This window comes from Eumetopias jubatus, unplaced genomic scaffold (assembly GCF_037043125.1).
Source record: "Eumetopias jubatus isolate StellerSeaLion01/CBP00866 unplaced genomic scaffold, mEumJub1_p1.0 scaffold_11, whole genome shotgun sequence".
Taxonomy (NCBI): Eukaryota; Metazoa; Chordata; class Mammalia; order Carnivora; family Otariidae; genus Eumetopias; species Eumetopias jubatus.
Genome location: NW_028274817.1, coordinates 15,308,490 through 15,324,059, shown reverse-complemented (window position 1 = coordinate 15,324,059; position 15,570 = coordinate 15,308,490). Strand labels below are relative to the sequence as shown.

Here is a 15,570-nt window from a genome sequence, read left to right as displayed (position 1 = left end):
TTTATTGATTCTGTAAAAGCATCTGCCTTCATCTTTGCTCCTGTAACAGTGAAAGTCACGATAGCATTAAACTTTAGAAGGCTTTAAGAAAATATTTAGGAAATTAGAGAGCTTTATGCCTAATATTTTTATTCTTTCTGGCAACAAGAAACTCATTTTGTTCAGCCTCATCAATAGTTTCCTCTCTTCTATGAATTATGCATGCTTTATGATGAAATGTAGAAAGCTAATTTCCCCCTGGTTTCTTGTTTTGTGTGGATAAATGATCCTCTCAGGATTTCCATATTAATAACAAGTTCCCACTGACAAAGCACTCACCATAAAATTTTCTTTCTAGTAACTACAGCTTGAGACAAAACAAAATAAAGATACACTTGGTATTTTTGCTTCAGAGAAGCAAAAGAGACAGGGCAAAAAAATCTACATCAACTACAAAAACTCATGCACAATTCACATTCGGAAGTGCTTAACTAGTACTAAAACACAGACTACCAGCAAAGTAGTTTTTCTTTTTCCTTGATAATCCTTATATGGCTCTAAGAAAAACCCTCTAACTTCAGTTGAGTTGATTTCATGGCCTGGCTCTTGTGCTTGGTAACTCTCCACTGAACACAAAAAAGGACACACTTGAAAGTCGCAAACAGCTGGTTTGTGACTTTGTGCTGAGGAAGGAAATATTTTGAAATTACATTATCCCGTGGAGGAACCTAATTATACTTTCTGTTTCTAGCCCCACTCTTATGGGAGGGGGGGTTTAGTTTGCTTACTTAACTAGACTTATATTAAACTCTGCAGTGGTTTACATCGAGTCCTATTCTTAGATAATCTTTTCATAAGTGTGAAGCCTTTGGAAAGGAAGGTGCTGGGCGCCTGGGTGGCTCAGTTGGTTAAGCAACTACCTTCGGCTCAGGTCATGATTCTGGGCTCCTGGGATGGAGTCCCAAATCGGGCTTCCGTCGCTCAGCGGGGAGCCTGTTTCTCCCTCTCCCTCTGCCTGCCACTCTCCCTGCTTGTGCTCTCTCTCTCTCAAATAAATAAATAAAATCTTTAAAAAAAAAAAAAAAGGCTAGCATGTTGGGGCTATCAAGGCAAGTTCAGCTAAAACTCTCTTAAACTTTAATTGGAATACATTCCCATGCCACATTGATTAGCAGAGATTTAAAATTTGATTGTAGTATACATGGCTTGTTGAGAGTTTGGTGAAACTGGTGTTTGAATTCTCTGTGGTGGGTTCTTAATGTTCTTTCTGGAGGAAGTTTGGTAGTATGTATCACAGGCCTTCAAAATGTGCACATCTTTCGTTACAGCAATTCTTCTAGAAATTTTTCTTAGGTAAAAATATGGGACAGGTTGAAAAGGATGTTTACTGTAATGTTATTTGTAGTTGTGAAAAATGTAATGTTTTCAACAGATGGTGCTGGAGCAACTGAATATCCACATGCCAGATGATGAGGTTGGACTCTTACCTCACACTGTATACAAAAATTAACTCAAAATAGATCAATGACCTAAATATTAAGAGCTAAAACCATTAAATTCTTAGGGGAAGAACAGGGGTAAATCTTTATGACTTTGGAGTTGGCAATGGATTCTTAGATATATCACTAAAAACATGAGCAACAAAAGAAAACAGATAAGTGGAACTTTATCAAAATTAAGAACTTTTGTGCATGAAAGGACATTAACAAGACAGTGAAAAAACCTGTAGAGTGACAAAAAATATTTGTAAATCATATCTGATGAGTTTAATCTAGAATATGTAAAGAAGTCTTATAACTCAGCCACAAAAAGACAAACAACCCAACTAAAATATGGGCAAACGACTTTATGAATTTAGACATATCTCCAAAGAAGATATACATATGGCCAATAAGCACATGAAAAGATGTTCCACACCGTTAGTCATTACAGAAATGCAAATCAAAACCACAGAGAGAGAGAACTTCATACCCACTAGGTTGGCTAGAATCAAAAAGATAGTAACAAGTATTGGTGCAGATGTGGAGAAATAGAGGACTCTTGTACGTTGCTGTTTGGAATGTAAAATAATGCAGTGACTGTGGAAAGCATTTTGGCAGTTCCTCAAAATATTAAACATTAAACATATAAAACATATTAAACGTCCATAAAATATTAAACTCTATGATAACATAGAGTTGTCATAAGATCCAGCAATTCCACTCCTTGAAAACTAGCCCTCAGACACATACTTGTATGCTAGTATTCCTTTATTTAGTAATCCTTTATTTATTTATTTATCCCTAGCATTATTCACAATAGCCAAAAGGTGACAACAACCCAAGCATCCATCACCAGATGAATGGATGAAAATGTATTCAATACATACAAGGGGATGTTGTTGAGCTATAAAAAGGAATGACATTCTGGTACATACTATCACATGGATGAAATTTGAAAACATTATGCTAGGTGAAATAAGCCAGACACAAAAGGACAAATATTGCATGACTCTGCTTACATGAGATATTTAAAATAGACAAATTCATAGAGCTGGAAAGTAGATTACAGGTTACCAGGGGCTGGTGGGAGGGGGAATGGAGAGTTACTCTTAATGCGTATTAAGTTTCTGCTTGGGATGATGAAAAAGTTTTGGAACTAGATAGTGGGAATGGTTGCACATCGTTAATATAATCAATGCCACAGAATCGCATACTTAAAAGTGGTTAAAATGGCAAGTTCTATGTAAAAAACAAAAAAACCTAGTATTTAACACTAACGGATCAGTTCAGCCATCATTTCTCAGGGTGTTTTATAAAATGTGAATAAATAAGTGTCCTGAAGAATGAAAGAAGGGGAAGGCCATGGGGAGTCTATGGTCAAGTAAGTTTGGGAAAATTATTTAAAATCATTTCTTTACCATTGTGAAAGCCCAACGAAAGAGATATGGTATGAAGCATTTTTAAACTGTTTAAGTTCTTGTTTTTGAGGGTCACCTTATGAGATTTATGTTATGTAGACCCTTTGGAAAACATTGGGTTAAACAAATTACAGTACCTTCATTCCATGGAAATCTGTGCACCCATTAAGAATGATGACATGGTCATATATCACTTGACATGGAAGGATGTTTATACTATATTGTAAAGTAAAAAAGCAGTGTGATTAATGGGATTTCATTTTTGTTTTAAAAAAGTATATGTATATATTTTGTATGGATATATAACAGAAAAAAGTTTGTAAGGCTGTATGCCAAAATGCTTAAGTCTCTGGGTGGTGGGAAGATGGATGATTCTGTTTTCATTTGTTTTTCTCTTTACTTGTCTGTATTTTCATATTTTTCCACATGGAATATTGGTTACTTGTATAATCGAGAAATGACAGAAGTTAAAGTAAATATATTTTAGAAACCTCTCTGCAATTATTAATTATACGAGGGAGGGGCTGAGAGGATCAGGGTTCCCTCACCGCTTATTGGACTATTCACTTACTTCTATTTGAACTTTCACTGAAGGAGAGTCAAGGGGCCTTTCAACTATTAGAAAGTTCTACTCATTCAAAAATGCTTCCTGATAATGAACTGAAAGCTACCTTCCATCATTTGGTCCTAATTTGTCATAGGGAATACTACAAAATAAACTAGTAACAAGCTAGTAACAAGGATTGGTGAGGGTGTGGAGAAATAGGACCCGTGTACATTGCTGCTTAGAAGGTAAAATAATGCAGTGACTGTGGAAAACATTTTGGCAGTTCCTCAAAATATTAAACATAGAATTATTATATGATCCATGAATTCCACTGCTTGAAAACCAGGACTCAAACAGGCACTTGTATGCTAATATTCCTCGCAGCATTATTCACAATAGCCAAAAGGTGGCAACAACCCAAGTGTCCATCACCAGATATTTGGCAAGAGCGACCATCTTTCTCCTCTAGGTTTCCATTCTAGTCTTTATGAGATGGTTTCTAGACCTTGTTACCATCCTAGCCCTTGGCCTCTGAATGTTTTCCAGTTTGTCAATATCCTTCAAGTGTGGTACCCAGAAATGACCACAACACTCCACACGTTTCTTTTCCCATCTCATTATCAGTTCCTTAAAAACTGTGATATTCAATTTCTCTAATTAAAAAAGTAGTTTCGGAATGCTTCCCAGTTCAGTGTGACTGTACTTGAAATCCTATCACAAGATTATATATGAGAGATACTCAATTAGCTATTTTCTCATCTTTTAATTGCTAAGCTATATAGATGAATAAAATATTCCAGATCAGTTCCTTATCCAGTCTTCTGCATTTATTAAAAAGTTTAGTAGGACTTTTTATCAAGCACTAAAAGGAGCATGAGAAGAGCTTTCATACTGATGGGGAGGGCAAGAGAGTCCCTGAAGTCTGGCCAAGGAATGTGAAGAACCTCTTATCCTGTACCATTTTCTACTCTTTCCCAATCATTGGTCCCAGTTTTCGGACAAGGTCCAGCATCCAGAGTGACTGGCCTCTCTCTCAGGAGGCACCTAACAAGATGACAGTGGTATGCCGGGGTTCATGGTGATGTAGAATATCATTTCTTGTCCTTAATCTGATCCCAGTTCCCCTGACCAACCTAGTCTATACATTGGTCTTCTTTCCGGCCTAATGACTCCTTTGCCCTTTATCCCTTTTGCCATGCCTCCCACATGGTAGGCACTATTTAAAAGATCCTAGTAAACTGTATATACCAGCTCCAGATAGCATCAGCCCAATGCCTTCCACCATGCATCTGTGCCTGTGTGCTCAGTCGTTTTGTTGGTTGGTTGGTTTTTTTTTTTTTTCCACTGCTCCAATCAGTGGAAGGCAAGCTTTACTGAGGCCACAGGGCCTTGAGGCTTGGGCAAGAGGCTGCCCTGCAGGCAAAGTAAGCCAGTGGAGGGGCCTTATTTGATCTTCATGTGACACAGCTTGTTGATGCAGCCTCACTTTTTCTTGGCAGCAGGTGACAGCACCGGGGTGCAGATAAGAATAACACTTACGGCAGATCACCTTGTCACGGCTGTATTTCTGAGCCAGCCGGTGGAGGGAAGGCCCGATGATGCCACCCCACAGGCGAAGTACCAAGTGCAGGGTGGACTCTTTCTGGATATTATAGCCCGAGGGAGTGTGGCCATCTGCAGCTGTTTGCCTGCAGCAATCAGACACTGCTGGTCAGGCGGGGATGCCCTCCTTGTCTAGGATTTTGGCTTTGACATTCTTAATGACGTCACGGGGCTCGACCTCAAGGGTGATCGTCTTGCCCATCAGAGTCTTCACAAAGATCTGCATCTCTGTGTCCACAAGGCTTCCGCCATCACCCCACTATGGCCACCTCATTCTGTGTGCTTTGTTTTTTAGTTTCCCCATTGTAGGGACTGCATCTTGGTGCATCGTTTACACAGGATGTTGAATACATATACTTGCTAAGCAGAAGTAACTTTTTTTTTTAAAGATTTTATTTATTTATTTGACAGAGAGACACAGCCAGAGAGGGAACACAAGCAGGGGGAGTGGGAGAGGGAGAAGCAGGCTTCCTGTGGAGCAGGGAGCCTGATGCGGGGCTCGATCCCAGGACTCTGGGATCATGACGTGAGCCAAAGGCAGACGCTTAATGACAGAGCCACCCAGTCGTCGCTAAGCAGAAGTAACTCTAAATCTTCAACTTTTGGGGGTACCTGGCTGGCTCAGTTCAGTAGAGATGTGACTCTTGATCTTGGTGTTGTGAGTTTGATCCCCACATTGGGCATAGAGATTACGTAAAAAAACATAAAAAATAAAAATCATAAAAATATTTTTAAAAGTCTTCAACTTTTGAAGAGTTTTCCATTTACACTAATTCTTAAAATCAACTTTATTGAGCTATAATTGACGTACTTATCACAGATTACACCCATTTTAAGCTTGCAGTCAAGGTATAGACCACTTCCATTGCCACGGAAAATGCCCCTTTGTAGTTACTGTCCACCGCCGCTGCTGGCTTCAGGTCCTCACTGATCTCCTTTTCTTTATCACTATGGATTAGATTCTCTTTTATAAAATTTCATGTACATATATAATCATATAGTATGTACTCTTTTGTGTCTGGCTGGTTTTGCTTAGAATGTCCTTAGACCATCCATGCTGCTTCCTATATCAGAAGTCATATTTCATTGTATGCATAAGGCACAATTTGTCCGTTCACCTTTTGATGCACATTTGGGTTGTTTCCAGTTGGGAGCCATTATGAATAAAGCTGCTATGGATAATTGTGTTTTAACTTTTGTGTGGATGTATATTTTAATTTCTCTTGAGTAAATAGCTAGTAGAATTGCTATATTATAATATATTAAGTGAACACAGTGCCTAAAACAGCGTATGGCCTATTGAAGATGGTCACTAGATACTTGATGACTGACTGAATGAATGACCGTGGCCTTGGCCATCCATTATAATCTGGTCCCGCTCTGTTTTCCAGGCTCACCTCTTGTCATTCTGTGTGTGTGTGTGTGTGTCCCTGATGCCAGCGGTGTCCTGGGTACACCATTTGCCCCACCATCTCTGTGCATTTACTTATACTCTTTCCTCCGCCTTGAATAAATAATCATGGATCTATGCAAAGATTTGGTTATAAAAATGTCCATCGCAGTCTGAGTTTGTATCCATGAAAAATTTGAAACAGCCTCAATATCCATCAATCAGAGTTAAGTTCGAGAAATCACAGTAACTCCCACTTGATGGAGGACAATTTGGTACCATCTATCAAAATTACAAATGCGCCTAGCCTTTGAATGAGCAACTCTGCTTTTCGGAGTTTATGCCACAGATGTACTTGCTCATATACCAAATGAATGTGTGTTGGTGACTCAGTGCAGTGCTTTTGTCACTCCTATTAGACACAGCAGTGACAGAACTCATTAAATTATTATGTGGAGCTATATTGATTGACATGGGAAGATCATAATAGCTAGCATTAATTCAGGCACTGTGATAAGTGTTTTTATATATTTTTATCTCATTTAATCCTCGTTACAGCCCTGTGAGGTAGTTACTATAATAGTCCTCATTTTACACAGGAGGAAATGGACTTAGGGAAGTGAATTTATTTATCCAGGGTCAGACAACTAATAAGTAGCAAAGCTGAGGTGTCTGAAATATACTATGACAAAACAGTATGTACACTATGATCCACTTTTGTAAGAAAAAGTACATATAGGGGATGCCCGGGTGGCTCAGTCGGTGAAGCAGCTGCCTTTGGCTCAGGTCATGATCCCAGGGTCCTGGGATCGAGCTCCGCAGTGGGCTCCTTGCTCAGCGAGGAGTCTGCTTCTCCCTCTGCCTGCCACACCCCCTCCTCTTGCTCTCTCTCTCTGACAAATAAATATAATCTTTAAAAAAAATACATATAGATATATAAATGTATAGATGTGCACATAAAAAACTTGGAAAGAAATATATCAAAATATTAACAGTAGGCTGATGTGATTGTGGGTGGTTTCTCTTTTCTTCTTTTTGCTTATAGTTTTCTGATTTTTCTGTTAAATTTGGGGGCTGACTCGGAAGGAGGATGTGCCACCAGGGGAGGCATGAATTACTTGTGTAATTTTAAAGATGACTACATTTTAAAAGTTTGGTGGTAGCGTGCCGCAGTGACACAGATTTGTGGGAAGTGTTTCTAGACCGAGAGGAGAAACCAGCAGGGAGGGAGAGCTTGCCCAAAGGGAAAGAGGATGGCTCCTGGGACCAAGTGCAGGAGAGAGCACGGGTGGGAGAGGCAACCTGGAGGAGGAAGTCCCTCGTCCCCGTGAGGCTGGTTGTGGGGGAGGGGGAGGCAGAGAAATGGGGGAGGGCAAGGAAAAGAGGGAGAAGTGGGAGAGTTCCTGCCCAAAGATCTGAAATCCCAAGCTGGCCCCCTACTGAGGGGTCCGGTGGAGGGGGCTGGGTAGGGGATCTGAGGAGAGGGAGAGGATTTGGAACAATCACTGAGAGCCATTTGATCCAGATATATAAAAGGACTGCCTTGCAGCCCTTGGGGCCCCGCTGAGGCTGGCTGGCCTGGCTTTGTAGCGGAGCCAACTTCATGACCTTCTCCAGCAATAGCTAGCAGCCTGGGAGTGGGGTGTGGAGAGAGTGGATGGTGGGGTTTTCATAGGGCTGGGGATCGGCAGAGCAGGTGCTGCTGAAGGTCACTGGGAGAGTGAGGCCAGGGGTCAGTGCTAGCATGGCTAAATGGCTGGTCACGGGCCCAACTTGGAAGGAGGGAAGGGTGCCAACAGGCCACTGACGGCATCTGGGAAAGGAGAAGGGAGGAAGGACAGGCTGGTGGCCGCGGGGGCCCGGCAGGGTAGAGGGAGACCAGTAGGAAGCTGAGGTCAGGGGGCTGTTTCTGAGTCTGAGATGTTGAAGCCTCTAGTATGGAGCCCTGGGTGGCAGCGAGAAAGCATGCAGATAAAAAGGGTGAAGAGAGCATTAAAATACCGCCTAGCTGACGGAGGACAGCTTGGCAGTACCCATCAAAATTGCAAATGCAACTTCCCTCTCATCCAGCAGTTCAGCTTTGAGGAGTTTCTCATCCAGATATACTTACTTGCTTTTGTGCGAGATGAATTTGTAAAAGGAGTCATTGCAGCGTTTGTCTGTCATGGCCCCAGGTTGGAAGCAGCCTAAAAGTCCAGCCATAGCGCACTCGTTAAACAAATTGTGGTTCATAAAATGGAATGCTAGGCAGCTGAAAAAAAGGAGGACGTTTCTCTTATTAAGTGTTAGAAGCGAGGTACAGAGATCAGTGGGAATAGTTCGCAGTCTCTTTGCTAACGCATGCTTTATAAAACACCTCCAGAAGGACACAAAAAACTGTTCACATAGGTTGTGTCTGAGGAGGGAGAGCCGTTGGCTGGGTGACTGGATTTGTTTGGAAAGCAACTTTTCACTTGTCCTTTTGTTTTGTAGCTTTTTTCTTTTGCTTTATGGAAGTATAATTGACAAATAAAAATTGTATATATTCAAGGTATACAAAGTGATGTGCCTTTTGAATTTTGAGCCGTGTAAATATATTACTTACTGAGGGAATAAAGTAATTAAAAATATTATATATAGATATACATATATCTATGTATAATTTGGAGCTCTTTTCTAGATAGTAAATCATTCAAATAAAAGCACAACAAAAACTCCCACCGGAGAGTTTGCTCCAAACCAGTCAGTTTGCCAGGGTAACAGGTGGGAATTTGGCCGCGATGAAATTGACTGTGTGTCTAAAATAATTACTGAGCCTGGGTGACGGTATACGGGGGTCCGTTTTCATCTGAAACATGAATTCACCAGTTTAGTAAGGCAAAAATGGTCACGTCGCAGCCATTTCTTGCAGTTTAAGCTAATGGTGTCCTCATTATTTTTGTAAAATTTCCATAATAGAAAAGTTTTCAAAGAAAGGAAAACGAGCTACCACCAGGCTCTTGCTAGGAATATTCAGGTTCTTTCCCATTCCGGCTCTTGTATCCTGTAATTGAGCGGAAATTCCCAATCCCCCATCACCCTCTGAAACAGCAGTACTGCCTCCTGATTCCCTTTATTCTAGGACCTGGTACTATTCTCAGGATTTTTCCTGCTAACAGCAACCTCTCCCCACCCTGTTGTGTGTTAATTGGGTACCACCTTATCCTTATTGCTGGTGAAGCTCATCGTGTTCTCAAAAAAAAAAAATCACTTCTTTAGTTTCTTATGATCACTTGACGTTCTCTTCCTGCCTTGCAGCCTATTATTAGCCATCCTAACTAATTTGGGGCCATGCCCTTATCCAGGTTATGTATAGTGATCAATCTGGGGGCTGATGTCTCCAGGACATTCAATATACAGCCCCGCCAAGTTCATCCTATGCCATCAGTAACCACACTTGTGTTCAACTTTTCAGCCTTAAGTTGTTTTGCTTATGTCTGCGCTTTTCCTATTACCTCAGAAGCTATGGTGACTTTGGCCTGGCCCCCAACACCTGCTAATCCATGCCTTGTTGTCTGTCCTCAGGGGGGCAGATGGCTTCCCCTTGCCTGCAGGCCGGGGCATCTTCCCTATGTCCCACAGTCTGTCAGCCAGCCCTGCTTGCATAGCCCACCAGCACCCCAAACTGAATGAGTTCCCCCAACTTGAAGCCTCCCCTTTACCTCCTCTGCAAACAGCCTCCTCTGGCCCCCTTCCCCAGGCAGCCTGGGTTTAGTGTACCTTCCCTGTGCTCTTGCAGCTTCCTTTATCACACTGAAATGTGCTGGCCTCTTTTTTTGTCCTGTCCATCCTAGACTATGAGCTCCTGGGTTAAGGATCAAGGCCGTGTCTTATGCTCCTTTGAGTATCTCACACTGAGCACAGCATCGGGCACATGGTTAAATGCTCAAAATAATCTTGTTTACAATTTTAATTTGAAATACTTTCAAGGTCCAGAAAATCGTATGCAAAAATAGTAAAAAGAACTTTCACATGCCCTTTATCAAGATTCATCTGTTGTTAGCATCTTGTTATATTGACCATTCTCCCTACACACACACACATACACACACACATTTTTGTGTCTGACGCACTTGAGAGTGAGTTGCAGACATCATATTCCTTTGCCCCCAGTACTTCAATATGTATTTCCTAAGAACAAGGACATTCTGTTAGATAAACACAGTAAAGTTGGCAAATTCAAGAAGTATAACACTGATATACCATACCACTATATAATCTACAGGTCATATTCCAGTTGTGCTAATTGTCCCAAGAATGTCCTTCATAGCTTTTTTTTTTTTTCCTGGTCCATGGTGCAGTCTAGGATCACACATTGTATTTAGTTGTCATGTCTCTTGATTCTCTCAAGTGTCCTTCAATCTGGAACAGCCCCCAGCCTTTCTTTGTCTTTCATGACATCAACCTTTTAGAAGAGTACAGGCCAGTTACTTTGTAGAATGTTCCCCAGTTGGGGTTTGTCTGATGTGTCCTCGTGATGAGAGGTTATACATTTCTGGCATGAGTAAAACATAAAAAGGCATATGATGATTGTTGATGATGTTAACTTTGATTAATTGGTTAAATGCCCACCATGTTTTTCCACCATAAAGATACAATTTTTCATGGGGCGCCTGGGTGGCTCAGTCGGTTAAGAGTCCAACTCTTGATTTTGGCTCAGGTCATGATCTCAGGGTCTTGAGATCAAGCCCTGCATGGGGCTCCGTGCTGGGCGTGGAATCTGCTTGATTCTCTCTCTCCCTCTGCTCCTCCACCCCACTCCCTCTCTTAAAAAAAAAAAAGATACGACTTTTCTTTTCGTACTTAATAACTAATGTATGAGGAGATACTTTGAGACTACGCTAAATAACATGTTTCTCATAAAATTTTCACTCTCTAGCTTTAGGATCCATTGATGACTCTTGCCTGAATCAGTTCTTACTATGGTGGCTGCCAAATAGTAATTTTCAAAATAACACCTATGCATTGATTAAATGAATTGCTCATCTGTCCTCCTTTGCTAGGACAGCAGCCTCTGGTTGGCTGCAAGAGTGAGGTCTAGGTGGAGACAAGCTGGCAGGGCTTGGAAACCTTGAATGAGGTCAGTTCTCCTCCAAGCCCCGCTGGCCTTTAGCAGGACCCAAAATGGACTCCATGGCCTTCCCAAGATGGTCTCCATGCTGAGGGCCCACGGCAGCCACTTGCTTAGTCGGCCCCATGCCTATAGGACCCGTGCCTACCTACTCTTACTATTTTCCATCAAACTTGGGAGCAGAGAAGGTAAGGGTGGTGGGGGGCATTCTTGCCTTCCATTTTGACTTATTTGAAAAACATAAAACAGAACTAAGGATTCCACCCAACCTCTTCTGCCATTCTGGAGACCCACATTTTTAGGCACTGGGATCAAGGCATCATTTTCACATGGGTTCCTGACAGAAAAGGAGAGTCACCATGACTACATGGAGGGCAGAGGGAAGTCCACAGTGGAGCTATTTTTGTTTGGGGACTGTATTTGTTTCCTAGGGCATCCATAACAAATTACCACCGACAGGGTGGCTTAACACACTAGAAATTCATTCTCTCACAGTTCCAGAAGCTAGAGTTTGAAATCAAGGTGTGGCAGGGGCATGCTCCCTCCAAAGCCTCTAGGGTAGGATCCTTCCTTGCCTCTTCCAGCTTCTGGTAGCCCCAGGTGTTTCCGGCTTGTGGCTGCACGGCTTCAGTCTCGGCCTCCATCTTCCCTCTGTGTCTGTGTGTGTCTTCACATGACATTCTGTGTCGGTGTCTGTTCACATTTCCCTCCGCTTATAAGGACATCAGTCATATTGGATTAGAGCCCACCCTAACGACCTCATCTTGATTACATCTGCAAAGACCCTATTTCCATAAGGTCACATTCACAAGTACACAGGGTTAGGGCTTCAACATATCTTTTTGGAAGGGGACCTGATTCGACCCATCACAAGGACCATGTCTGAAAATCCAACCCATTTGAGAACAGGAAGTGGAGTGCTAGTCACTATAACGCTTCAGCCTAGTATCGTAGAGCTCTCTGTCCCTCCTGCTCACTCTGGTCTTGGTTGGCTTGCCCACATGTAAGGAAGGAAAATGAGATAGGCAGAACATCCTCAGCCCCCCTGAAATAGAGTTTGGACATAATTTTCAAATGAGCACAAGCTAGTCACATGACCATTACATAGAGGACAACAGTAGAGAACAATAACAGTCTGCAAGGCTCTGGCCCCTGCACTTCTTTCTAGAATTCTCGTAATTGCAATAGAAATAGATTTGTTACCATTTGACAGATGGGGAGCATGAGACCCAGAGAGATGAAGTGACTGATAGTAAATTTCACACAGGGCAGTTTCGTGTCTATGAAGCATAGAGCCTAGCCCCGTGGCAGGCACTCGGTAAATATTTGTTGCCTGAATGAGTGAATGAATGACTAAATCTGAGACAGTATCTCTGGTCTTCATTTTCTGATCCATTCCTCTTTCCACTGTCCCTCACAAATGACTGCAGACTGAGGTGTGGTCCCAAGACAATGGAGTATAGAAGGGTCAATTCTTTTGCTATCTTTAATAACCTTCTGAATTCTGTGGTAATGAGCATGTCAGTCTAGTTGATTTCTTCTCCTGCTCCACTTCTGATAAACTGATCAAGATGCCATTTTGTCAAGGTACTTAGGCATTGGCTTTAATTTTACTCGAGCTATGTAATTGTCTAAAAATTATTTTAAAAATTTTATATTTTAAAATATAAATTATAAAATTATATTTGCACTAAAGGCAGGCCTTAGCACGTAGACTGTTTTACTGTAACAGTGTATCAAGGAAGTAAAGAATTCAGCATGTTACTTTCATATCTTTGAAACAGAATATTGGGGCGCTTGGGTGGCTCAGTCGGTTAAGCGTCTGCCTTTGGCTCAGGTCATGATCCCAGGGTCCTCGGATCGAGCCCCACATTGGACTCCCTACTCAGCGGGGAGTCTTTAAAAAAAAAGAGAGAGAATATTGGTATTCCCTTACACCCATTTCTGGGTCTCCGTCGGCATCACTGAGGTACCCAGGAAAGGCCCATTCAGCCTAGCCAACAAGGACTCATTTACAGTGTGCTGTGTGCCCAACCATATGCTAGGTGCTGGGCTGGGGGAGCAGGGAGAAGAGAAGGAAGCTCTCTCAAGGAGCTTCCAGTCTAGTGAACCATGTGGCATCCACATGGGAAGCAGTGAGCAAAGAGAAGTTGACACTTGCTAAGCACCTATTAGGTGCCAGTCACTGGACAAACCCTGTAAGGCAGGTATGACCCCTATTTAACAGATGAGCAAACTGAGGAGCAGAGAGGTGAAGATGACTTGCCCAAGATCACATCGCTAGTAAGTGGTAGAACTATGATTTGAACCCAGCAGGCCTGGGACTCACCATAAGAGAATAAGATGAGACAGCTTATAGTCAAGTATTTGGTTGAATGCGCCAGATGAGATGCACTCAAGAAGGTTCAGTGAGATGGGTGGAATCTAAGAAGGCCAAGATGGGGCCTCTGGGAGATAGAGTGTGTCAGGAAACTGACAGCCTGCAGCAAGTGCCCCCACGCCAAATTCCTGCAGAACCTGGCCATTACAACCAACCACCTGTTCCCGCTGAAGGGCCCAGGCTCGGTCCATCTCCTTTTCTGCTGTATTTGGGAAGGTGGGAAGGAGAAGCTGGATCACATTTCTCCCTTCAACTCAAACTGGCCCCCTCTGAGGCTAGCTGAGCTGTTTCTCTTCCAAGTGCCTGACCTCCTGGGGCAGTTTCTCAACCCAGAAGCACAGCTCCCTTTGAGCTGAGAGGAGCCTCTCATTCAAGAACCACAAGACCCCACACCCCCCCTGGCCTGCCCTCTCCCTCCTTTCCTACCCTTATGCTTCTGTTCATGTAGAAGGCACGAAAGGAATTTAACGTGTTTCTGCTTTTTTTTCCATGGCAGGGAGAAGAGCTGGCCTAGTCAGATATAGAATCTTCCCAGTCTGCTCAAGGCATTACCAATCAAATAGCCTCCGTCTGACACATCAGATTTGCAGAGTAAAATAAAAGGGCACGTTCATTCTCTTCTTTACCCCCAATGAAGAAAAGGATAAGTTTCTTCTTAAGTTTGTAGTTCTAATTCTCAACAGTTATGGTGTTTGGGGGTGGGGAGGTGGGGGTAGGTTTCTCTCAAAAGAAAAAATGGGATAAATGAAAGGTTTTGTAGGTCACTTAAAAGAAATGCAGAGGGATGCCTGGGTGGCTCAGTCGTTAAGCGTCTGCCTTCAGCTCAGGTCACGATCCCGGGGTCCTGGGATCAAGTCCCGCATCGGGCTCCATGCTCGGGCGGGGAGGGGGGCCTGCTTCTCCCTCTGCCTGCCGCTCTCTCTACTTGTTCTCTCTCCCTGACAAATAAATTTTTTTAAAAGTCTTTTAAAAAAATAAAAAGAAATAAAAAATAAAAGAAATGCAGAATTGTGCTCGGATCTTTTAGACTTTTTATTTTGAAATAAGGATAGATTCACAGGAAGTTGCCCTTCGCCCAATCTCCCGCACTGATTATATCACACATAATTGTAGTACCATATAAAGCCCAGAAAATTGACATAGGTACAATGTGTGTGTATACTTGTATTTTTTATTACATGTATAGATTTGTGTGACCACCACCACAATCAAGATAAAAAACTATTCCGTCACCACAAAGATCTCCCTGGTGTATCCCTCTGTAGTCACACCCACCCTGCCCCCCACCACCATCCCTAACCTCTGGCAACCATTAATTTGTTCTCCCATCTCTATAATCTTGTACTTTAAAAACTACAGTTCCCGGGCGCCTGGGTGGCTCAGTTGGTTAATCGACTGCCTTCGGCTCAGGTCATGATCCTGGAGTCCCGGGATCGAGTCCCACGTCGGGCTCCCTGCTGAGCAGGGACTCTGCTTCTCCCTCTGAACCTCTTGCCTCTCATGCTCTCTATCTCTCATTCTCTCTCTCTCTCAAATAAATAAATAAAATCTTAAAAAAAAAAATAAAAATAAAAACTACAGTTCCCTTATCAAAATGAATTGGCACCTCCAGCTTTCACAGAATCTCAGGCTCGAAGGAGTGACTTCTCCAGCCCAATTCCGCACCCCCCCACCGCCCCTGTGC

The 15,570-nt window shown here is 42.5% G+C and overlaps 1 protein-coding gene across 5 annotated transcripts in view; it reads left to right on the top strand.

The window, feature by feature from the left end:
- LOC114201638 (P2R1A-PPP2R2A-interacting phosphatase regulator 1-like) overlaps nucleotides 1-14,870 on the top strand; it is a 59,975-nt gene extending 45,105 nt beyond the window's left edge. For all 5 annotated transcript variants that reach the window (XM_028094414.2, XM_028094412.2, XM_028094410.2 and 2 more), the window contains one exon: nucleotides 14,383-14,870. In XM_028094414.2, the coding sequence (XP_027950215.1) occupies nucleotides 14,383-14,410 (28 nt within the window). In that variant the 3' untranslated portion in view covers nucleotides 14,411-14,870. The remainder of the gene's footprint in view (nucleotides 1-14,382) is intronic.
- Nucleotides 14,871-15,570: the final 700 nt, after the last annotated feature.